At 42.8% G+C, this 25,571-nt stretch overlaps 1 protein-coding gene across 1 annotated transcript in view; it reads right to left on the minus strand.

Annotated features, from left to right (window-relative positions):
• The window catches only part of CD80 (CD80 molecule), a 55,745-nt gene extending 31,117 nt beyond the window's left edge, over nt 1–24,628 (minus strand). The window contains exons 1-4 of the mRNA XM_070406251.1: nt 24,440–24,628; nt 21,711–22,019; nt 11,462–11,782; nt 3,895–4,176 (exon numbers count right to left, since the gene is read on the minus strand). Of these exons, the coding sequence (XP_070262352.1) occupies nt 3,895–4,176; nt 11,462–11,782; nt 21,711–21,807 (700 nt within the window). The 5' untranslated portion in view covers nt 21,808–22,019; nt 24,440–24,628. The remainder of the gene's footprint in view (nt 1–3,894; nt 4,177–11,461; nt 11,783–21,710; nt 22,020–24,439) is intronic.
• Nucleotides 24,629–25,571: the final 943 nt, after the last annotated feature.

Genomic DNA, 25,571 nt, shown 5'->3' on the forward strand with positions numbered 1-25,571 from the left:
CCCCAGGGGCTCTGCCTCTCTGTCCCGGCAACCCGGCAACCGCTGCAAACCTCGGAGGGGCCGTAGCCAGACAGTCCCGCTTCTCCCGTTTGAGTCTGGGTCCCTAGAGACTCGCCCGGATCTGTAGCCCAGAGTCTGAGATTCACTCCTGATTGAAAACGACAACCTCGCCCTCAGCCACCAGCCCGCTTTGCGCGCGCACCACCTCACCACCGCACCACCGTACCTTTAAATTTTCCACACTGCGCCTCCTCTGTGCGTCGGAATGCTGTTGTTTTTGCTTCTAGTTGAAGAGTCTCTCCTCAGCCAGCCTTCCTGTGGTTCTGGTTGATGTCTGTTCCGACTTTTAGTTGTATTTTTGAAGTGGTTGTTTACGGCGGCAGTCTCCGGTGTTTACCTATGCCGCCATCTTCGATTCCTCAAGGCCAGTCCTTTTAGTTGTATTTTTGAAGTGGTTGTGCAAGGCAGCAATTTCAGGTGTTTACCTATGCCGCCATCTTGGTTCCTCTCCCCCAACTCTCTTGCAGCTACTGTCTTAGTTCGGGTTTTTCTCATCTCCTACCTCCTAGCCTCCATAATGGTTGCTTTGGCTCTGATTTCCTGGGCTCTAATAATTTCTACACACTGAAATATCTGTTCTAAAATACACACTTGATCATAGTGCACCTACCCCCTAGGAGACTAAGAAAAGTTGGTCTTTTCTCTTTCTCTAAAGTACATGGAGACTTCAAGTGATTACCAATGTTTGCCACGACAGACTGGAATGACACCCAAAATAACAAAGGAACTCTTGGGATTCTAAAAGTTTCACAGTTCCGACCACACCTGATTTCCTCTGAGAGGCCACTCCCATCCATCCTTAAGCCTCCCTCTGCCTAGAGCGAGGGTGTGTGTTTAAGGGAAAGAAGGAGGAACCAGTAAGCTGGCTCCGTCATAACACCTATTAGGAACTTGGTAATACACCATAGAACAGACCCAGAATCTAAGTGCATAGTTATGTGAGGACATCTGCACATATAGTTTGAGACACTATGCGTGGTACTCTCTAATTTACCCCTCACACACACACACACACACACACACACACACACCACGCACCCCCCCCCCCCCCCCCCACACACACACACACATCTTCTAGCACATCAAGGTTTAACAAATTTGGCAAGCCCAGACTAAATAATCATAGACCCGATTTGTTTAATTAATTAATTTGGTGGGGTTTTTTAGTGGATACTTATAAAGTAAAGCTTTCCTCACATTGGCTTGTAACATTTCTATGAACTGCACACCTAAGTTGTGTGTGCTTATGCAGTCAGTCCTTGACCACCCACAAATGCATTATTTGCTTTGACTCTAAATGATGCCTTCAATCCAGTCAACAAGGTTTGAAGTGTTTATACACGAAAGCTCTCTGACCATAGAAACAACAAAATGCTTGCAATGTGATAACTGCCTAAAGATTGAATAGAGGAATGAATAAACACATACACTTAATCATCTCTTCATTAATCATAGTGAATGTAGACCAAATAGGGCAAAGAACTCATGTTTTAATTATACTGCAATAGGATTCTGCTCCTCCTCAGCATGAAGGAAAAATTGAGAGAAGACCTATTAGGGGAAAGATGATAAAGCTGGTAATCTAATAATATCATCTTTAAATATAGCTCCACCTTTTTATTGAAGGGCTACATTCTATTTCCTATAAATTAGCCAACTACAGTGCATAGGCCAAATGTGGCCTACCACCTACTTTTTAAATACAATTTTTGTTGGAACATAACAATGTTCTTCATTTATGTCTTGTCTATGGCAGCTTTCATGCTATAATAGCTGATTTGAGTTGTTGCAAGAGACCATATGACCTACAAGACTAAACTGTTTAGTATCTGGCCCTTTTCTGAAAAATTTTGCCACCATCTGTCCTAGAATATCTTATATACCCATATTCCAAATTTAAATAATGTCCAAAATAAAATATGACTGAAGCTGCTATTACTAATTTGTGTATTACTTCCCACCTTAGTAATAATCTAAAATTGATTAAATGATAAGTTAAGTGAAAAGTAATGCTGAATTAATGAATAATATTTACTATATTATTCAGATTCACTTTTACACATTTTTTAGAATATATAAAGATAATTGAGAGAGAGGAGTTTGGACTATCAATAAAATCATCAAAATTTGTTATATATTTGAACTATTTTTCCCTGGGAATTTTTATCTAATTATCTAGTGAGGAAAAAAAAAGAATCCTCCTCAAGACAGAATGGTCTAGAGCAGTGGTTCTCAACCTTCTGGCCCTTTAAATACAGTTCCTCATGTTGTGACCCAACCATAAAATTATTTTTGTTGCTACTTCATAACTGTAATGTTGCTACTGTTATGAATTGTAATGTAAATATCTGATATGCAGGATGGTCTTAGGCGACCCCTGTGAAAGGGTCGTTTGACCGCCAAAGGGGTCTCGACCCACAGGTTGAGAACCGCTGGTCTAGAGTAAATCATTCACTAGAATGAACTAGAGACTATCTAAAATATCTTCTTTACTACCAGTCACAACAAGAGGAACTCAGACACACTATACATTATATATTATTAGAGACCCAGTGCACGAAATTCGTGCATGAGGGGGTGGTCCCCTCAGCCCAGCCTGCACCCTTTCCAATCTGGGACCACTTGGGGAATGTCCAACTGCTGGTTTAGGCCCGATCCCAATCAAACATCCCTCTCACAATCCTGGACCACTGGCTCGTAACTGCTCACGTGCCTGCCTGCCTGATCACCCCTAACTGCCCGCCCCCCCCGCCAGCCTGATCGCCCCTAACTGCCTCTGCCTGCTGGCCTGATCGCCTCCAACTGCCCCCCCCCCCCCACCCACCGCTGGTGGCCTAGTTGCCCCCAACTGCCCCCCTGCTGGCCAGGTTGCCCCACGCAGCCTGCTGCTGGGTCATTTGGTTGTCCCTCACTAACCCCCTGCCGACCTGGTCTCCCTATGCAGCCTATTTGGCCGTCTGTTCAATCGTGATGGTCGCGACAGTTGCGACGGTCACTTAAGCTTTTTTATAGATATTTACATTTACATACTACTGTATAGCAAACTCAGTGTATTGTTTCTTACTATGTAGCCACAAAACACATTGTTAGGAGTGGGGCTGGGAGGTGTGGAAGAGGCCTGTCATTTCTCTATATAATCAGGCATACAAGTTAGACATGTATCTCGAGTATCTGGGTTCTCTTGTAACAGCCCATTATGGGTTTGTCATGCACAAATTTATATAAACCCAACCTTTTCCATTTTATATTTTCAGATGATTTTACTTCTAGAGAAAGGAGGATTCTCTAAGTTTACCATTTATAAAGCATCTGGTCATGGTATTTGCTCAAAAAAGACCTATTTTTTCAGGCATTGTCCACAGTAGCTTGTTATTCATCTCCTTCACTAGACTCGGTTCTGAATGAACCAGCAGTTCTTTAAACTTACTGTCACCCACAAAAGACAGTGATTGACATCATGGGACCATGGAGAGGCAATGCCCAAAAAGAAACTGCCAAAGCCCTGAGGGCAGTTCCTCAGAAGGACAAATATTAGTGCTTTCAAGGACAACAACATTATTATAATAACTTCCTAAGATGACTATGTGATGAATAGCAATTATATGGACTCTAAATTTTAGAATCTTTATTTAAAAAAATAAAATTAATCTAGTAACATAGTCATACCTTATACAGTGAGTGACCTTAATATGTCACCATAACTTTTTATTTGCATGTCTAAAAATACTACAAAAAATACAGTCAAAGTCAATGTGCACAATTCTAAACTGTGTCTGGCTGAGTTATTTTCCTTTTAGGTTCTCCACAGGAGAAACTTCCCAGGACGTGACTTACATTTTTGCCAGTTGAAGATCTGTGATACTGTTAAGTTTCCATACTTGACAAGACATATGAAGGTGTGGTTGTTTGTCACATTGAAGTCCAGTTCACTGCTAATAGTGTAGAGCTCAGTTTGAGGGTCTTGGGAAACTGTTGTGTGGATGGCATTTAATTCTTTTCCCTTTTCCAACCAGGAGAGGTGAGGCTTTGGAAAACCTCCAGAGGTTGAACAAGTTATTCTTTTGATGTTTGTAGCTGGGTTTCCAAGCTCAGTTATACTTGGGACAGGAAAGTCAGCTAAAGAAAGAACAAGGATATAAGTATATACCATTATATCTGTGTGTGTATGTGTCATATATATATATTTCTTTTCTCTTCTATTTTTTTTTTCTTCGGGAGGTGTTATATTTTTAATAAAGTATCTAGCTTTAATAAGAATGCAGCCCTAGCCAGTTTGGCTCAGTGGATACAGTGTTGGCCTGCAGACTGAAGGGTCTCAGGTTTGATTCCGGCCTAGGGCACATACCCGGATTGCGAGCTTGAGCCCCAGTGTGGGGCGTACAGGAGGCAGCCAATCAATGATTCTCTCTCATCATTGATGTTTCTATCTCTTTCTCCCTCTCCCTTCCTCTCTGAAATCAATAAAAATATATTTAAAAAATAAGAATGCAAAAATTAGATATAATTCACAACTTCCCATAAGTCAGTAGTTATGTATAATCCAAAGACTAACTTTGGAATTTTTCATCACTTTTTAAAAAAAACTTTTATTATTATTATTATTTTAATCCTCACCCAATGATATTTTTCCATTGATTTTTAGGGAGAGTGGAAGAGAGAGGGAAAGACAGAGAAATATTGATGTGAAACACATTGATTGGTTGCCTCCGACCAGGGCCAGGGCCCGAGGATTCTGCAACCAAGGTACATGCCCTTGCCCGGAATCAAACCCAGGACCCTTTGTTCTACAGGCTGATGCTCTATCCACTGAGCCAAACAAGCTAGGGCTCTTCATCGCTTTTGATAGAGGTAGGAGGAAAGTTATTAGAGAAAAGAGAAGTAGCTTCATGTGAAAAAATATTGACACATTTGTAAGAATTGAAGAGAAAAATAACACAACATTTAGTGAGCTCTTAATGCTTGTTCAGTCTGGACTTTTCCTCATTTCGTCTTTACAACAACCTTGGGAGGTAGATTGTAGCACAAAAAAGATTAAATATTACTAATTTCATATGATTTAATTTAATACAATTTCCATTTTATAAATAATGAAGTTGAGGTCTAATCATAACCAGTAAGTGGCAGAACTGGTATTTGAATCCAAGTTTTTCAGGTACCAGAGTCTTCCCTTTCCTTGTCTTCCTTTCTTGTACTTTGTTTCCTTTCCTTTCATCCTGACTTTTAAGGCCACAAAGTAGCTCTCTTTTACTTGTCTGTTTATTAGTTAACATTGTAGTGAACACCTATGAACCCACCATCCAACTTGAGGACCAGCACACTGACAGTAACTTATGTAAATACTAGAGGCCTGGTGCAAGAATTCTTGCACAGGTGGGGTCCCTTGGGGTGGCCTGTGGGGATTGGGCCCCAGCTCACGCCCCCAGGCTTGCAGCCCCGCAGCCCCGCCTGGCACCTTGCCACAGCCCAGTGCCGCCCCCTCACCTGCTCCATCATCCTGCCTGCGGGGTGATCAATCAGGGCCAGGCCTCCACAGCCCAGCTCCCTCGGTGCCTGGGAGCCAGGCAGTGGCCCTGCCCCCCACCTCCACCACTGGTTGCCATCTGTGAGGCGACTGGTGGGGCGATCAGGCCCCTGCTTGCACCTGCCTTGGCCTGGTGCCTCCTGCTCACCAGCTCCACCATCCTGCTATGGTCCCACTCTCATCGGGGCCCACTGGGGCCGGCAGCTCCTCCACTGCCATCTGCTGCCAGCACCACGTCGCCAACACCCACCATGTCTGCGCCACTCCCTGGTGGTCAGCGCAATCATAGTGAGTGGTCAAAATCCCAGTTGAAAAGACCGCCCAAGAGGACAATTTGCATATTAGGCTTTTATTATATAGGATCCTTGTGTAGTGTCAGCTGTCCTGTCTCCTTCTCCCACCCGAGGTAACCATTTCCCTAGAGTTTGTTTAGCACCCCCTTTCTTTTTCAAAAGTAGTCTTTTAATCAGGTAAACCTCTGTCCAAATTGTACACTAGTAAGCCTGTGATTTTGATCATTAGCCTTTACTAACCCCCTTGCAATTCAGATATGCCTTAATAGGACAGAGAGGCCTTCCCAGCATTCCTCCAAGAGCCTGGAGACACTCCTGCACTTGCACAGTTGAGCCCCAATAAGATACTAAAGTGCGGAGAAACAAGATGGCGGCAGAATAGGCGGATGCATCCTAAGGTTTGTCCCAGAGCAAATAGAATGAGCAGCTGAAACGAATAAAATCCACCTCGAATTTGCAAAGGAGACTCAGCTGGTGAGACAGTTTGCAGCCGAGAAGGGCAGAGTTCCCCTGGAAAGCTCAGCCTCTACAGATTCTGTCCCCACCCTCTTTACTGGGGTGTTTGGTATTTGTATTTGTTTGGTTTATCTATTGGTTTTGTGGTGTTCTCTCTCTCTTCTCTCTTCTCTCTTCTCTCTCTCTCTTTCTCTATATTTCTCTCTCTCTATATATAATATATATTCTCCTTTTTCTTTTCTCTTCTATCTTTTTTTTCTCTCTTAGATATCATTTGGGCTCTCTTTTCTCTCCCCTAATTCTCTTTTCTCAGGTGGTCACTTATATTGGGGTTATCGGTGTCATGAGTACATTCATGCTTTGTTCCCTTTGGGTCATGTCTTGTTAAGGTGAATTTTATCCTGTCTGGCTAAAGTGCTAGAGAGCAAGCCACATAACCAGACACCTGGAGAGGAAACTTCATTAACGAACGGGTCAATTACACCCTAGACCAGTGATGGTGAACCTTTTGAGCTCGGCGTGTCAGCATTTTGAAAAACCCTAACTTAACTCTGGTGCCCTGTCACATATAGAAATTTTTTGATATTTGCAACCATAGTAAAACAAAGATTTATATTTTTGATATTTATTTTATATATTTAAATGCCATTTCACAAAGAAAAATCAACCAAAAATATGAGTTCACGTGTCACCTCTGACACGCGTGTCATAGGTTTACCATCACTGCCCTAGACCCAGCTACAGAGGCAGGAAGAAGGTGGCAGCGAGGGAGCAAAAGAGGAGAGTGTGTGGTGTGTGTGTGTGTGAATGAGGCACAGTTAGGCCCCGCAGGACTTTCGGGGGCAGGCTAACCGGGCTAGCCTAACTAGGCAGCCTCTGCTACCATTGCAAACAGGACCAGGAGGCCAGCTCCTCTTCAGAGGCCTCACCTTTTCGAAGGGGAGAGATGATGTAACTGAGAGCCCAGCCTCACCTCCACCCAGGGTGCCCTCAGGTAACACCTGGGAATCTATAGCCACCCCTACCAGGGACCTGCTACCTCGGCTGTGGTCTCACGGTCACCGAGTCTCCAGCCACCCCGGGCGCAGGTTCCTGTGAGTTCTGAAGCACGCTTCCCTCTGACAAGCCCAACGCTTTAGTCCAGTGCATTGCAACCACGTGAGCAGCAGACACATGAGCAGCATGCTCCTGTCCAAGGAGTATCAGCCCTGCGAGCAGCCTGCTCCAGGCCTAAGAGCAGCAGCCTCATGAGGCCTGCCCCTGTCCAAGGAGCAGCAGCCGTGTGAGTGGCCCGCTCCCCCATCCGAGGAGCAGCAACCACATGAGCAGCCTGACCAGTACGAGGAGCAACAGCCGCACGAGCAGTCTGCCTACATCTGAGGAGTGGCAGCCCTGCACAGCCTGCCCCCATCTGAGGAGCAGCAGCTGCACACAGCCTGCACCCTGCACCAGTCCAAGGAGCAGCAGCTGCGCAAGCATCTTGCCCTCGTTTAAGCAGCAGCAGCCACCAGAGGAGGCTGCCCAATCTGAGGAGCAGCAGCTGTGTGAGCAGCCTGCCCCCATCCGAGGAGCAGCAGTTCTGCGAGCAGCCCGACCCTATTCGAGGAGCAGCAGCAGTCCACCCTGGTCTGAGGAGCAGCAGCCACACGAGCAGACCATCCACGTCTGAGGAGCAGCAGCCCTGTGCAGCACACACCGGTCCAAGGAGCAGAGCCACATACAGCCTGCACCTGTCCGACGAGCAGGAGCCATGTGAATGGCCCGACCCCATCCGAGGAGGAGCAGCCATGCGTGCAGCTCACTCCCATCTGAAGAGCAGCAGCCATGGGAGCAGCCCACCCCCATACCAGGAGCAGCAGCCTTGCAATCAACCTGCCCATGTCCAAGGAGCAGTAGCCCCACAAGCAGCCCACCACATCAGAGGAACAACAGCAGCATGCAGCCAGCCCCCATCCAAGGATCAGCAGCAACGTGAGCAGTCCACCCCAGTTCAAGGAGTAGCAGCTGTGTGTGTAGCCCGCCCCCATCCAAGGAACAGCAGTCTCATGATCAGCACACCCTCTGTCTGAGGAACAGCAGCTGTGTGAGAAGCCTCCCCCCACCAGCCAGAGGAGCCACCATGGCTGTGAGCAGCACCCACCAGAGGAGCTGCTGCCAACTGAAGAGCAGCTGCTACCACAACCACCCAAGGAGCAACTGCAGCCCGAGGAGCCACTGCCACCCAAGGAGCAGCCCCTGAACGACTCAACATCTAGATTTGTTGGTGAGATCAAACATGGGTAGACAAAGAAACCCCAAAGGAAAGAAAAGGAGGAATCACCAGAAAAGCAGCTAAGTGAGACAGAGGCATGCAACATGTCAGAAAAAGAATTGAGAATAAGGGTCCTAGAGTGCATAAACTGGATGGAGGAAAAAATCAACAACTTATGCAAGAATCAAGAAGAAATGGATGAAAAAAATCAATAACTTATGTAAGCATCAAGAAGAAACGAAGAGTGATATAGCTGCAATAAAAAACACCATGGAAAGTTTCAACAGTAGACTAGGAGAAGCGGAGGGCCGAATTAGCGAATTACAAGACAGGGAAGCTAAACACACCCAACTGAACTGCAATTGGAGAAAAAAATTAAAAGACAAGAGGAGAGTCTAAGGGAGCTATGGGACAACATGAAACGAAGCAACATTCAAATAATAGGGGTGCCAGAACAACAGGAAGAGGAACAAGGGTTGGAAAACCTATTTGAAGAAATAATGTCAGAAAACTTCCCTGAGGTGGGGAAGAAAAAAGTCACACAAGCACAGAGAGTCCCAAACAAGATGAACCCGAAAAGATGAACCACACCAAGACACATCATAATTACCATGGCAAATGTTCAGGACAAAGAGAGAATCTTAAAGGCTGCAAGAGAGAGATGGAAAGTTACATACAAGGGATCTCCCATTAGATTATCAAATGATTTCTCAACAGAAACACATCAGGCCAGAAAAGAATGGACAGAAATTTACAAAGTGATGCAAAGCAAGGGACTGAATCCAAGAATACTCTATCCAGCAAGGCTATCATTCGAAATTGAAGGGGAAATAAGAAGCTTCACAGACAAAAAAAAAGGCTAAGGGAGTTTATCACCACCAAGCCAGCAATGCAAGAAATGCTAAAGGGACTGGTGTAAAAAGAAATAAAAAGCTAAGAAAGAAAACAGCCACACAAAAAAAGAAATGGCTACAAACAAGTAGCTTTCAATAATAACTTTAAACGTAAATGGACTAAATGCTCCAATCAAAAGACATCGAGTGGCTGAATGGATGGATAAAAAACCATGACCCATATATTTGCTGTCTACAAGAGACCCACCTCAAGAAGGGACTCACACAGACTGAAAGTGAAGGGATGGAAAAATAACTTTCAGGCAAATGGAAATGAAAAAAAAGCTGGGGTAGCAAAACTTATATCAGACAAAATAGACCTCAAAGTGAAGGCCATAACAAGAGATAAGGAAGGCCACTTCATACTACTAAAGGGATCAATACAACAAGAAGATATAACCCTGATAAACATATATGCACCCAATGCAGGAGCACACAAATACATAAAAAAAACTCCTGGAAGATATCAAGGGAGAGATCAACAACAATACAATCATAGTAGGGGACTTTAATACACCACTGACATCACTGGATAAATCCTCTAGACAAAAAATCAGCAAAGAAATAGCAATCCTAAATGACTCATTAGATCAGATGGACTTAATTGACATCTTCAGAACATTTCACCCCAAAGCCACGGAATATACATTCTTCTCAAGGGCTCATGGGACATTTTCAAAAATAGACCACATATTGGGTCACAAGCAAAGTCTCCCCAAATTCAAGAAGATTGAAATCATACCAAGCATTTTCTCAGACCACAATGGCATAATATTAGAAATAAACTACAATAAAAACAACCCAAAACACTCAAACACTTGGAAGCTGAATAGCATGTTATTAAATATTGATTGGGTTACCAATGAGATCAAAGAAGAAATTAAAAACATCCTGGAAACTAATGACAATGAAAACACAACAATCCAAAACACAATGAAAGCAGTCCTGAGAGGTAAGTTTATAGCTCTACAGGCCTACCTCAAAAAACAAGAAAAAATTGTAGTAAATCATCTAACTCTACATCTCAAAGAATTAGAAAGAGAGCAACAAGAAAAGCCCAGCCCTAGCTGGTTTGGCTCAGCGGATAGAGTGTTGGCTTGCAGACTGAAGGGTCCCAGGTTCGATTCTGGCCAAGGGCACATGCTTGGGTTGTGGGCTTGATCCCCAGGATGGGGCATGCAGGAGGCAGCCAATCAATGATTCTCTCTCATCATTGATGTTTCTATCTCTCCCTCTCCCTTCCTCTCTAAAATCAATAAAATGTATTTTTTAAAAAAGAAAACACAGGTTTATAATTAAAAATTGTAAATGTTTTGTTGATTCATAAAGTATACAGTATAGGGTTATGTATGGAATAGTGTATCGGGTAAATGACCTCCACGGCACAAAAACCTGGATTTTCATGTTGCGATAGAGAGCACCATTAACTGTTATTGCCTGAGCAGCCACATTTTGGTCATGGAAAATTTCAACAAAAGAGTGCGTATGTGCCAGCAAATCTGTGGAGGCCATTTACCTGATATGCTATTCCATACAAAACCCTATACTGTATACTTTATGAATCAATAAAAAATTTACAATTTTTAATTATAAACCTATGTTTTCTATCAAAATTACTTCTTGCGTGAATTTTGGGACACCCTTTACCTTTCAACATACTTTCATACGAATATATTACCAGATCAAGAGTAGTTAATAGTATAGTTACATCAAATCAAATGTGTCCCCTAATGACTCAGAAGGCATGCTAGTGCCCAGGATGATGGTCACAAACTTGGATTGTCAAAGTGCAAGAAATGCACGCTAATAGATATTTCCAGGACATAATGAGAAACCAATTGGGGTTTACTGAGAGATTCACTTAACCCTAAGGAATAAAATGAGATACATCCCTCTTGGAGAAAATTTTCACCTAATTCAATGGGAGTATATCTTGAAGGGCATGAAGAGTCTGCAGGCTTAGAGTAAATCAGAATATTCCACTGACCTGTGACTGATAACATCACCGAAGTCAAGTGTCCCAACTTGTAAGCTCCCTTTTCAGGCTTCTGAATGACACAGGTGTATGTGCCATTGTCTGATGGGCGCAGACCCAGGATCACAATGAAAGGGTTACTGATGATGTTGGCTACGGTGCGGTTCCTATACTTGGGCCACACTTTCGTTTCTCCGGAAATGAAACTCAGCACCATATCACTGTTATTTTTTTGCCAGTAGATGCGAACTTTTGTCAGTTCATCAGTGGAAATGTTGTAATCACAGGATAGTACTACCCTGTCATTCACCGGCTTGGTCACCTGGATGATGCCTAAGAAGAGGCAAATAGAACAAGATTTTACATGTTTAGTAAATATAGATTCCTGCACAAGTAGGAATTCAGAGTTGGCAGTAACAGTGTTATATCTTGTGGCTAAGCATATTCAAATGATTCATTTATGATTTTTTTTGGTGCCCAATGCTGTTTTTTCTTTATTTTTAAAGTTGACGCCCTCCAGCCCGCCCCGGCCCCCCTCCCAGGACCTCACTGCCCCATAAAATTTACCATCGTAAGTATTTTTAAGAGTATAGTTCAGTAGTGCTAAGTATATTCACATTGTTGTGAAACAGATCTCCAGGACCTTTCTATCTTGCAAATCTGAAACTCTGACTGTATGTATTCAACAATACCCCTTTCCCTCCACCCCCCCGCCCCCGCCCCCGCCCCCCCCCCCCCCCCCCCCCCCGCTCCCTGACCCCTGGTATCCAACACTCAGCTTTATGTTTCTATGAAATTGACTACTTTAGATACTGCATAGAAGTGGAATCATGTATTATTTGGTGTTTTTTTTTTTAAAATATATTTTTTCATTGATTTCATAGAGGAAAGGGGAGGGAGAGAGAGAAGCATCAATGAGAGAGACACATCCATAGGCTGCCTCCTGCACGCCCAGCACTGGGGATCAAGCTTGCAATTCGGGCATGTGCCCTGATTGGGAATCGAACCTGGACCTCTTGGTTCATGGGACGATGCTCAATCCACTGAGCCACTCCAGCTGGGCTTTTTTTTTTTTTTTTAAGAGCGGTTTTATATTCACATCGATATTAAGCAGAAGGTACAGAGATTTACCTTATACAGTGTGTCCCCACACATGCTTAGCTTCCCCATTATCAACATTCTGTACCTGAATGGTACATTTGTTACAACTCATGAACCTACAAGGACACATCACTATCCCAAAATCCTTGTTTATGTTAGGCTCACTCTTGGTGTTATACATTTCTACGGATTTGGACAAACTTATAAAGACATGTATCCACCATTTCAGCATCATACAGAATAGTTCACTGCCCTAAAAATCTTCTGTGTTCTGTCTATTCATCCATTTCTCACCCTTAACCCCTGGCAACCTCTGATTTCTTTACCACCTCCATAGTTTTGCCTTTTCCAGAATGTCATATAGTTAGAATAATACAGCATGTAGCTTTTTTTCAGATTGTCTTTTTAAAATAATTCTTTATTGTTGAAAGTATTACATATGCCTCCTTTTTACCCCATTGACCCCCTCCAGCCCCGTCCCCTCCCCCCACCCCCACCCCCACCTCACTGCCCCTTTGTCTGTGTCCTTGGGCCATTCGTATATGCAAACAAGGTCCTTTGTTGATTGCCTCCCACCACCCACCTTCCCTCTGAGATTCCAGACTCTGTTCATGCTTGAGTCTCTGGATCCATTCCTTTCATCAGTTTGTTACTTAGATTTCACATATAAATGAGTTCATGTGATACTTGTCTTTCTCTGACTGACTTACTTCACCTAGCACAGTGGTTCTCAACCTTCCTAATGCCGAGACCCTTTAATACAGTTCCTCATGTTGTGTGACCCCCAATTTCATTGTTACAAATTGAACATAATTAAAGCATAGTGATTAATCACAAAAACAATATGTAATTATATATGTGTTTTCCGATGGTCTTAGGCAACCCCTGTGAAAGGGTCGTTCGACCCCCAAAGGGGTCGCAACCCACAGGTTGAGAACCGCTGACCTAGCATGATACTCTCCTTTGGTGTTGTTTTTCTAAAAATTGATTTCAGGGAGGGAGAGAGAGAGAGAGAGAGAGAGAGAGAGAGAGAGAGAGAACTGAGTCATACTGGCCAGGGCAGTATTTGTCTTGTTGTGACAGGCTTATTTTACTTAGCATAATGTGCTTAAGTTTCATCCATGTTTTAGCATGTGCCAGAATTCCTTCCTATTTTAAGGAGAATAAGATAATGATGATAATGAATTCTTTTTTTAAAAAAAATATATTTTATTGATTGTTTACAGAGAGGAAGGGAGAGAGATAGAGAGTTAGAAACATCGATCAGCTGCCTCCTGCACATCTCCTACTGGGGATGTGCCCGCAACCCACGTACATGCCCTTGACCGGAATTGAACCTGGGACCTTTCAGTCCGCAGGCCAACGCTCTATCCACTGAGCCAAACCGATTTTGGCGATAATGAATTCTTTACCCATTTATCTCTCGACAGACAGTGAGGAAGAAGGTCCACTAGTCCCATTAGAAGAAGGGCTGTAGGAAACCTAGCATATGAGCCCAACCACAGGTTAGACATGTACTCGGCTCCACAAGAATCTGGAAGTCATAGTTAAGACATGTGAGATCTTCAAGCGATTTTCATGATTATTCATTTGTACAGATGGTTTTATTTTACAGAGGAGGAAATGAGGCCTCGGAAAGCAAACTGCTCCAGTTTTACATTTTCTGGCCAAAGATTTTCAGGCCATTCCCCTTGTTTACTAGTTTTCTCAACTTCAGAGCCCAGATCTAGGATAAGTAAGTCAGCACTGCTGGCACCCCAACTGGGCCCCACCACCAAGTGCTTTTGCTTTGAGAAACATAGTCCCTTTTTTCCCCAGCCCTGGACTCTGTGACCCCATGACTTCAGACTGAAATGACTCCCATCATCCCCACCAGACAAGGCCTTGTTAGCATTCTGGACCATGTCTGACCTCTTCAGCTACCCTAAACAGACCTACATCCATCTTCCTATCTCTTTGCCATCTGCAATCCATGCAGCAGTTGCCCTACAACCTAGTTTTGCTAGAGGGCCCCCATTAAAAACATTCTACCCATTTTCCCATCAGCATATTGCAGAAATGCCAACATATCAGCCTCCAAATGCCATCTCTTTGTTAGCTCCTGAGCACTCATCAGTAGCACCAAAGTCCCTTCTCAGGCTATATTTTATGAATTTTTCATTCAGAAGGCAGGGCCACTTTTCCAATGCTGTGCAGAATCCCTCTGAGCCCCAAGCTCTTTCACAACTGCCCTACCCCCACCCACACCATGCCTAGACCCAACAGACCCCCTGGGGAGGCCCATGTCTAGGGGTTTTAACTAATAGGTTAGTTGTTCCCAAAAAGAATCCAGGATTTCTAACTGATTTTGACATGTTGTAAAAAGAGAAATCTTAACTGAAAGTGACCTACTTTTTTTTTTTTTTAATATTTTATTGATTTTTTACAGAGAGGAAGGGAGAGAGATAGAGAGTTAGAAACATCGATGAGAGAGAAACATCGATCAGCTGCCTCCTGCACATCTCCCACTGGGGATATGCCCACAACCCAGGTACATGCCCTCGACCGGAATCGAACCTGGGACCTTTTAGTCCGCAGGCCGACGCTCTATCCACTGACCCAAACCGGTTTCGGCGACCTACTTTTTTAAAACAAAATTTATTGGCGTAACATTGGTTAATAACATAGAAATGTCAGGTGTACAAGTTTAGAATACGACATCTAACAGTCTAGCCTCCTTCCATCCCCAGGTATTTGATCCCCTTTACCCTCTTCAGCCTCCCCTCACCCCCTTTCTGCACTAGTAACCACCATTCTGTTGTTTATGTTGTATCTATGAGTTTTGTTTGTTTATTATGCATTTATTGTTTTTGTTTTATAGTCTACATAAGAGTGAAATAATTATTTTTGTTTTATATTCTACATAAGAGTGAAATAATACACTTCTTGTCCTTTTTCATCTGACTTATTTCACTCAGCACAATAATCTCAAGATTCATCCATATTGTCACAAATAGAAATACCTCATTTTTTATGGCTAAGTATTCTATTATACATGTAGTATATCTTTTTTTAAAAATCGTTATTATTGAGAGTATTACAGATGCCCCCATTTTTCCCCCCACTGTCCCTCTCCACCCTATTCCACCCCACCTCAGGCCTTCACTACCCTATTGTTTGTGTCCATAGGTAATATATACCAGGTATATGCATATAATATCTTTGGTTAATCTATTGCCAACCCTCCCTCCCCACTTCCCTCTGGGATTTTTCAGTCTGTTCCATGTTTCCATGCCTCTGATTCTATTTTATTCATCAGTTTATTTTGTTCATTAGATTTCTTGTTCATTTATTTTGATTTTCACATTCCATTGTTGATAGATATATATGTATTGCCATTTTATTGCTAGTGCCAGGTCTTGGGCCTTTTATTGATAGGTTTGGGCATGCTGACACCAGTTGCTGCTTGTTTGAGAGATTTTAGAAAAGTCTGAAGCCTGAGCCAGGACAGGCCATTCATATGGAAAAGTCACTGCAAACAGCTTGGGTGGGCTGCAAATTGGATGGGGTGGGATCTCAAGGAATCACCAGGGCAGAGCAAACAGTGTGAGCCATGCTGATGGAAACTCAGATATGGCTGCCAGTCAGCTCTGTCATGATGGGGAGGTCCCAGCACAGGAACAATGATCCCTGTGAGCACCCCCAGCTGGAAGAAAGCTGCTACCTAGTTCCTGCCCTGATGCCAGACAATCCAGTTCCTCCCTGTATGCCCCTGGGCCCTCCAAAGTCATTGCCTGGTGCTGGAGCTCAGAGGAAGTGGGACCGTGTAAGTACATGTGCCAGCCTTTTATGAGGAACTATCTGAGACTCCAGCAGCCTTTGTGTCACTCAGTCACAATCCTTGCTGATTTTTACAGCCCGAAGTTACAGGGACTTCTCTTCGCAGCTCTGGAACTCTGGGATGAGGGGTCTGGTGTGGGGCTAGGGCCCCTTGCTTCTCACCAGAGGCCTTGGAGATATCCCTCCCAATTAAAAAAAAACCAAACACCACACATGAATGTTGGACAAGTCCATTTCGTGCCTCCACCTCTCCTACTAGTCTTGATGTGCTTTCTTCTTTACTTTTCTAGTTGTAGGACTTCCATTCAACCAGATTTCAGATGGTTCTGAATGATGTTTTCCTGTATTTTAGTTGTAATTTTGATGTGGTTGTAGGAGGTGGTGAGTGCTGGCATTTACCTAAACCACCATCTTGGTTCTCTCCACATCTTCTTTAACTAATCATCTGTGGAAGTTGTTTCCATGACTTAGCTATCCTATATAATAAAAGCATAGTATGCAAATTATCCCCTCAACTGGAGTTCTTCTGGGAGTTTGACCAGGTAGCAGGTTGGCCGGGGAAAGGGAGGGAGGCCCTGGCCGACAGCCAGCAGTCACTAGGGACCCTACCAGTGCATGAGTTTTGTGCACTGGGCCTCTAGTTGTAAATAAAGCTGCAATGAGCAGAAGGGTACATTTATCTTTACCAAAAAAGTGTTTTTAAATTATTTGGATAGATACCCAGAAAAGGAATTGCTGGTCATATGGTAGCTCTTAGTTCTCTTTCTCCTTCCTCCTGGTTCATTTTTAGGCTCCTATCTTTGAGCTTCCTGATTCTCTGTTCCGTCTGATCTGCTCTATATCCAATGCTTTCTAATGCATTCCTCATCTCATTTATTGAGTTCTTCAACTTCAGAATTTCTATTTGGTTCTTTTTTATAATTTTAATTACTTTGACAAGGTGTTTTTTTTGTTCATTAATTTTATTCCTGAGCTCATCAAATGGCCTTTCTTGTATTTCCTTGAGTTTCTTCATAACTGCAATCTCAAATTCTTTGTCATTTAAATTGCAGTCTTCCATGACTTTGAGATTGGTTTCTGGGGACTTTTCATTTTCTTTCTGTGCTTCCATGTTACCTTGGTTGCTCATGGTTCTTCATGTTTCTAGGTCTGTGCATTCAAGGAAGGGAATGCTTTTCTTGTTTAGATACTGTTTTGCTCTTAATTGAGTAGGTTGCTAGGTAGGTTACTTTCTTTTGTTTCCCAGTAGGTGGTGCTATAGCACAAATTTTTGTTTTCTCTTACCCATGACATTGCTTAAACTGAGGAAAATGCCACCGAACCACTGGAGTGGTGGGTTTCTCCTCTGTGACCTGCTAATTTTGGTTAAGGTGAAGACCATAATGGAGAACCAATTTTGTTAGCTTCCATCACTGCCTTCTCATTATTAATGGCAGCTGACCCCACTGTGTTTTTGGAGTTGTCTTCACTACCTCTACCAGGGTCTATGGTGAAGGGTGGGGCAAGGGAGGCAAGTTCATGATTTCACAACTCTGCCTTCCTGTCAGCAATGGCTGCCGGCCTGTTGTGCTGTTTAAGCATCCCAGCCACCTCTACTGGATTCTGCTGCAATGGGAGAAGGGAGGGACACAGCCTCTGCTCCTCTTATGCTCCAGGCTGTTGTGTGAGGGCTGCGGCCTGACTTATCACCACTACTGTGCTCGCTGGAGCTGTGGTGGGTGCCGAACCGTGTTCTTTAATCCCTGTCCCCCGTCCCCTACTCATTCCAATAAACCCACCTTCAGATGTGTGGATCTCTCAGGAAGACTTTGTGTGTTGAGCAAGGGATCCTTTGTTGAGTTATAGTTGTCTGACTTGTCAATTTAAGGAGAGAAACAAAGAAGCCTTCTCACTCTGCCATGATGCTGATGTTGGTGAAAATGAGCTAATTTCAATGATGGTTCTTAAAAAATTTTTGTCCACTGAGAAGTGTAAGCATTTCTAAAGGTCAGTGACTTACTATGTGAGGCCCCCTTACAAGATGCCTATGTTGAGGCAGAACCAGACTGAAAAGAGGAACCAAAAATCTTCTGAGCATTTTGGAATTTCCACCGGGACAGCTTCTATACTTAGGCCCCTGTGCTAGAAACGGCATTTTAACAAGGCCCGAGGTAACTGGTATGCAAAATGAAAGTGTGAGCAGCACTGGGATAGACCATGTCACCCCCCTGCTCAAAACCCTTCCATGGCTTCCTGGTGCCCTCCAAGTAACATTCAGATTCCTGACTGTGGCCATCAAGCCCTTATGGAGCCTGGTCTCTATCCCCCCAGGTCCCCACCCCTTCAGTTTCTCGGTCTTTGGTTTCTCTTTCTGGTTTTTTTTTCTGTTTTCTCCCCAGTTCACTCTCACCACTCTCTCTTCTGGCAAGGAAAGACAGCGTTTGTTAGTCAGACCTTCAATTGAATGATTATTTGATTAATTTTCATTTTCTTCATTTTCATTAATGATCATAAATTCCTTGAAAGCAAAAGCCATGTCAATTTTGCTCATCACTTGTTCCCAAGACCGAGAAAAGGGTCTGTGCGTAGGAGATGCTGTGTTTGTTGAATTAATAAATGGTTAAATAAAGGAATGAACGCATGTGTCAGATTCATGCTTACTTTTGTGCTTTTGTCCATACTGTTGCTCCACATAGAATTCTCACACCATCACCTATCTCCCTGCCCAATTGCCCCAGCCCACCCTGGTCTGCTTGATCTTGGGCTCTTACAGTCAGAACCAGGTACTTCACTGCTCTTCACTTGTGACTTTGTTTGCTCATGGGTTCATTTGTGACTCAGAACAGCAACAGTAAAATCTGGATGTAACTACAAAACAGTGATTTTGTGATTAACCAGTGTGCCACAAGAATTCTTAAAACATGCAATACTAAATAGTCAGTACAGTGGGGCCTTGACCTACGAGTGTCCCGACTAACGAGTTTTTTGAGATACGAGCCGTCTCTCGGCCGATTTTTTGCTTTGAGTTGCGAGCTAAAATTTGGGTTATGAGCCAGCTTCAGATACCCCACTGCTAGTTGGGGCAGCGAACGTCACAGTGAACGCCACGACATCAGCCCAGCATCACGTGTCTTGATACAAGTAATTTGAGTTACGAGCTCCATCACGGAACGAATTAAACTCTTAAGTCAAGGCCCCACTGTACTATTTAGTCAGGGGCACTGACCTCTTTTCCCTTAGATTGTCAAATAAAACAATGATAACAGACAACACAACAATAGTCTGGTGTGAATGAATCAAAATTACACCTGTTTTTTGGTCAGATTGGCAACAAATACAATACATATTTTGGTGTGCCACAGAATGTTAACATAATTAATTTATGTGTGCCATGAGATGAAAATAGAACAAGGTGCTTTCCTAAATGTTTTTCTTTAGCTCGAAGATTGTCTTCCTTTTGCCTATGATGAATTTTCTGGCATAATTGCTAAAGCCTTGGTTTTCATTTTAATGTGTGTGGCGTTTGTTTTGCTGCTATAATTTTTAATATACATTTTTAATTTTAGTAAATTTATTGTTAATGATCTTTTTATATTATCTTTTTTATTGTTTCTCTCTCTGTGTGTCTCACACACACACACACACACACACACACCCCTAGGAAGCCTGTACCAATTTCCTTCTAAATATTTTGAAACTTATTTAGACTCTCTAAGACTCTAATTTGGGAATGCTTTCCCAACTTCCCAGAAGAAAATTGTAACTGTTGAAAATATAACTATGAAATATATACAAAATAGTCAAGTAATCTGTGTCCCCTAACTTCTCTTCCCTTCCCTTTCTTTCTCTCCCTCCCAACTTAGACATTCTGGGCAACACCACAGTGAGACAGGTTTAAGTAAGAGCTCTTAACACAAGGACTTCTGATATTCGGCTCTTTGTAGACTGGCAAACTGTGGTAGCCAAAGCCTTCTTTTTATTTTGGGGAAACCAGATACTATACTGCTCAGCAGAAAGCAAATCTTTTGCTTTTATTTTATTTTATTTTATTTTATTTTATTTTTTTATATCTTATTGACTTTTTTTACAGAGAGGAAGGGAGGGATAGAGAATTAGAAACATTGATGAGAGAGAAACATCGATCAGCTGCCTCCTGCACACCCCCTATGTGGGATGTGCCCACAACCAAGGTACATGCCCTTGACCAGAATCGAACCTGGGACCTTTCAGTCCGCAGGCCGATGCTCTATCCACTGAGCCAAACTGGTTAGGGCTATCTTTTTAGTTTTTGTTGTTGTTGTTTTGTTTTTTAAATATATTTTATTGATTTTTTTACAGAGAGGAAGGGAGAGGGATAGAGAGTTAGAAACATTGATGAAAGAGAAACATTGATCAGCTGCCTCCTGCACACTCCCTACTGGGGATGTGCCCGCACCAAGGTACATGCCCTTGACCGGAATCAAACCTGGGATCGTTGAGTCTGCAGGCGAACGCTCTATCCACTGAGCCAAACCGGTTAGGGCTTTTGCTTTGATTTTACAAATAAAGTCGGGCCCGGCGGACATGTCTCAATGGCTAGGTGTAGACCTATGAGTCAGGTCCCGGTTCGATTCCTGCTTGGGGCGAATGCCTGGGTTACGGGCTTGGTTCCTGGTGTGGAGCATGGAGGAGGCAGCCCATCAACGACTCTCTCTTGTCATTGATGTTTCCTTCTCTCTCTCCCTCTCTCTTATTCTCTGAAATCAATAAAAATATATTAAAAAAAAAAGTTGGACCTGGCCAGTGTGGCTCACTGGTTGAGAGTCAACGCATGAACCAGGAGGTCATGGTTTGATTCCAGGTCAGGGCACATGCCTGCTCTATCCCCAGTGAGGAGCCTGCAAGAGGAAGCTGATTGATGTTTGTCTCTCATCATTTCTATCTCTCTATCCCTCTCCCTTCCTCTCTCTAAAATAAATATAAATAAATAGATAGATAGATAGATAGATAGATAGATAGATAGATAGAAAAAATAGAGTTTGAGCCATCCTATTGCTAGGATGAATAGTCTCCTAAATCTAGCACCTAAGATGAAACAAAAGCCTCTAGAAGATAAAATATTCTTTGCAGAACACACATGAAACACCTATGTAGTAAGTTAAAAATAACTAAAAAAATAATTTTATTCTAAATCTGATACCACTTAATGTCAGATGCCAGTTTGCACAAAGGGCATCAACACCTAAAGCATAAAAATACACATTAAGCGAAAATTTTAACATTAGGAAGATTTTGCACCTCAACTGCTTTCTTTCCCTCTTCAAATGAGAAAGATCGTCATTTCTCTAAGCCCTGAAACAATGAACTCAGTCAAGTTGCTTACCTGAAGAGAAGTAAAAAAGACCAGCCAGCACCAAAGACTGAAAGAGCTTGAGGTACGAGCACCTGGAGGGTAGTGTTCTCCACTTTGTTTGACCCATGGCTTCTGCTCCTTACAATGAAAAAACGAAAGCAAACAATTTTGCACCAAGAGAGAACTGGGCACCTTCCAAGCGAGTCCCAGGCTTGTGCAGAAGAAATTCAGTTGCCTCACACAGACGACTCAATTGCAAAACACACTGAGGAGAGGCTGATGATGTACCCACGTCTTTAAAATCCTGAATATAAAAGATTGTGGATTTATTCTGACACCCTGAAAAAGAAGAAAATAAAAGTCACCCAGGGAGGAAGGTCAGTCCACTGTGACTTGTAAAACTCTCTAGTTGCCTGCCTAAAATAATTTGGGGGTCCTAATCTGAGCCTGCCTGATCCCCTAACAGCCTTTGCCTTGGCCCCTGCACCCAGGACCCAAGCTTTCCTCTTTCGGGTGGCTTTGCCCGGGCAGGCAACCGGGACCCCGGTGGCTTTGCCCGGGCAGGCACCCGGGGATCGTGGGCGGCACCCCCTGGATCCCGGCTTTGTCAGGAAGGATGTCCGGTATGACATCTGGTCTAATTCACATATTACCATTTTATTAGTATAGATTGTGGTGACATTGGCTTGTGAAACCATACAAGTTTCAAGTGTACAACTCAATAAAACATCATCTGCACAGGTCACTACATAATACTACAAGGATCAGTACAACAGAGGATATAATCCTTGTATACCTATATGCACCCAACATAGGAGCATATAGATATATAAAGAAATTCTTGGTGAACATTAAGGAAGAGATTGATAGCAATACAGTCTTAGTAGGGGGTTTGAACACCCCACTGACATCAGTGAATAGATCTTCCAGACATAAAATAAGGCAAATGACATGCTAGATTTGGTAGATTTACTTGATATTTATAGAATATTTCACCCCAAAGAAGCAGAATATATGTTCTTCTCAAGTGCACATGGAATAGTCTCAAAGATAGAACACATGTTAGGACACAAAGTAAGTCTTAATAAATTCAAGAAGATTGAAATTATATTAAGCATCTTCTCTGGCCACAATGGTATAAAGCTAGAAATTACAATAAAAAGAACGCCCTAAAAACATTCATACACATGGAGGCTAAATAACATGTTATTAAACCATGAATGTATTAACAATGAGATCAAAGAAGAAATAAAAAGTTACCTGGAAACAAATGAAAATGAACAGACAACAACCCCAAATCTATGGGGCACAGTGAAAGCAGTCCTAGGAGGGAAGTTCTTAGCACTACAGGCCTATCTCAAAAGGCAAGAAAAGCCCTGGCCAGAGTGCCTCAACGGTTAGAGCATCAGCCTGCTCACCTGATGCTTGCAGGTTCCAATCCCTGCCCCCACTGGGGTACATGTGCGAGGCAACCAATTGATGTGTCACATAGATGTTTCTCTCCCCTTTCACCCCACCCTTGCACTCTCTCTAGAATCAATGGAAAAAATATCCTCACTCCTCAGGTGAGGATTTTTTTAAAAAGTACGAAAAATCTCAAACAATCTAAACCTACTACACCTAAAAGAACTAGAAAAATAACAACAAACAAAGCCCAAAGTAAGTAGAAGGAAGGAAATAATAAAGACCAGAGCGGAAGTAAATAAATGATACAGAGATTAACCAGATTCATCAAGAAAAAGAAGGAGGACCCAAATAAATAAAATCAGAAACAAAAGAGGAGAAATAACAACTTACACACCAGAAATACAAAGGATTGTAAGAAAATAATATGAACAACTATATGCCAACAAATTGGACAACCTGTGCAAAATGGATAACTTCCTAGAAACATACAATCTTTCAAAACCGAATCAGGAAGAATCAGAAAACCTGAATACAGTACACTGATTACAACTAATGAAATTGAAGCAGTAAAAAAAAATTCCCAGCAAACAAATGTCCTAGACCACAGATGAATTTTATCAAACATTCAAAGAAGAATTAGCACCTATCCTTCTCAAACTATTCCAAAAAATTTAAGAGGCAGGAAAATTTCTAAGCTCATTTCACAAGGCCAGCATTATTCTAATTCCAAAACCAGATAAAGACACTATAAGGAAAGAAAATTATAGGTCAATATCTCTAATGAACATGGATGCTAAAATCCTCAAAAAAATATTAGCAAACCAGATCCAGCAATACAATTAAAAGATCATACTACATGTTCAAGTAGGATTCATTTTGGGAATACAAGGTTGGTACAATATTCGCAAATCAATAAACATGATACATCACATAAACAAAATAAAGGTTAAAAATCACATGATTATATCAGTAGATGCAGAAAAAGCATTTGATAAAATCCAGTACCTACTTATGATAAAAACTCTCAGTAAAGTGGGAATAGTGGGATGATACCTCAACATTAAAAAGGACATAAATGACAAGCCCATAGCCAACATCATACTCAATGGGCAAAAAGTAAAAGCGTTTCCCTTAAGATCAGAACAAGACAGGATTGCTGGCCTTCACCACTCTTATTCAACATAGTACTAGAAACGACTTCCTTCTTAACATATTAACACAGAAAAACAACTGTCTCAATTCTTAAATACCTCTTCGCAAAAAAATAAATCAACAGAAAATCTATTAATAAAAGGGGAAGAGAAAAGATATAACAAGCTATCCCATATTAACATAATAGTAAATTTACTTACGCTGAAGAACAATTTCTCTTTTTCTCTTGTGTTGAAAATTAAAGTAGGAGGACCCACTTCGAGATGTTCTCGTTTGGGTAGCTTGAAATGCTGTCAAATTGCTCAGTTGTACTTTAAGTTCTATGTCACAGAGGCGGCATTCCCCTTCCAACTTCCTCTTACTCGAGTTTTCCACCAGGCATAATTAAATAAAAGCACAAGGTATGGTTATGATATGATTTGAGGAAGCTCCCGAGCTCAAGTCAGTTTCTTAGACTGATGGGTGGGGCCAACCACACACTGTCCTAAGAGAGCAGCGGGTAGCGTGGGGGAGGGAAGAAAGTGGTTGGAGGGTTGACTTTTGGCCGTAGATGCTAGTGAGCTTTATGGGCTGCCTGCTTCTGTTCTAATCCCAAGTTTTGTTTTAGCACCTAGAGTTATCCCTCCCTAGTCTCAGTCATGCCACTGAAGGAATGGGCCATCATATGTAGTGGACATCTTTTGGAGAGTACTCAGCTCATAAGGCCCACCTCTCCATCCCACCCTCTTCACAGCGTGGGCTCCTGGCAGCCATGGTGGACAGTGTCTCCCTACCCACGGCTGAATGCACCTCAGGGGAGCACAGTGACAGAACCAAGGCATGGGGTGAAGAGGATTTAGCCTCTCATCCATCCCATTCCCAACCGATCTCACTGCCAGCCAGCTTGCTGTGGTTATGTCCTCTGTAGAGTTCCGGAGCATTCTGTGGGTAAACGGCCGGCCGGTGCTAATCCAGCTGACCTGTTTCGCACAGGTAGAACCTGACAGCAGCGCCTGCCTGGGCCGGCACCTTTGACTGCTGTTGGCCCTGAGCTTCTCTGTTGTTTTGGCTTGGACCTTTGGAAGTTTTGCACTCAAGTGTGTGCAATCTGAAAATATGGGAGGAGTTAATGCCTATGGGGCCCGTCTTAACCGAATGGGGCTGGAAGGTGATGGATAACTGCTTTCCCCTTTGTCACCCAGGTGGAGAGAGCCAAGGTACATGATCAAAACTCACTGAACAACACACCAAATGAGTGCATTTCATTACATGTAAATTGTATCTCAAAAAAATTTTTATTTTATTTTTAAAAAGCTCTCAGGCCAAGTCTAGGTCATTACAGCCAGAAAAAAT

This window comes from Myotis yumanensis, unplaced genomic scaffold, assembly GCF_028538775.1.
Source record: "Myotis yumanensis isolate MYYU_CA2020_CCGP unplaced genomic scaffold, mMyoYum1.0.hap1 SCAF_2, whole genome shotgun sequence".
Classification (NCBI taxonomy): domain Eukaryota; kingdom Metazoa; phylum Chordata; class Mammalia; order Chiroptera; family Vespertilionidae; genus Myotis; species Myotis yumanensis.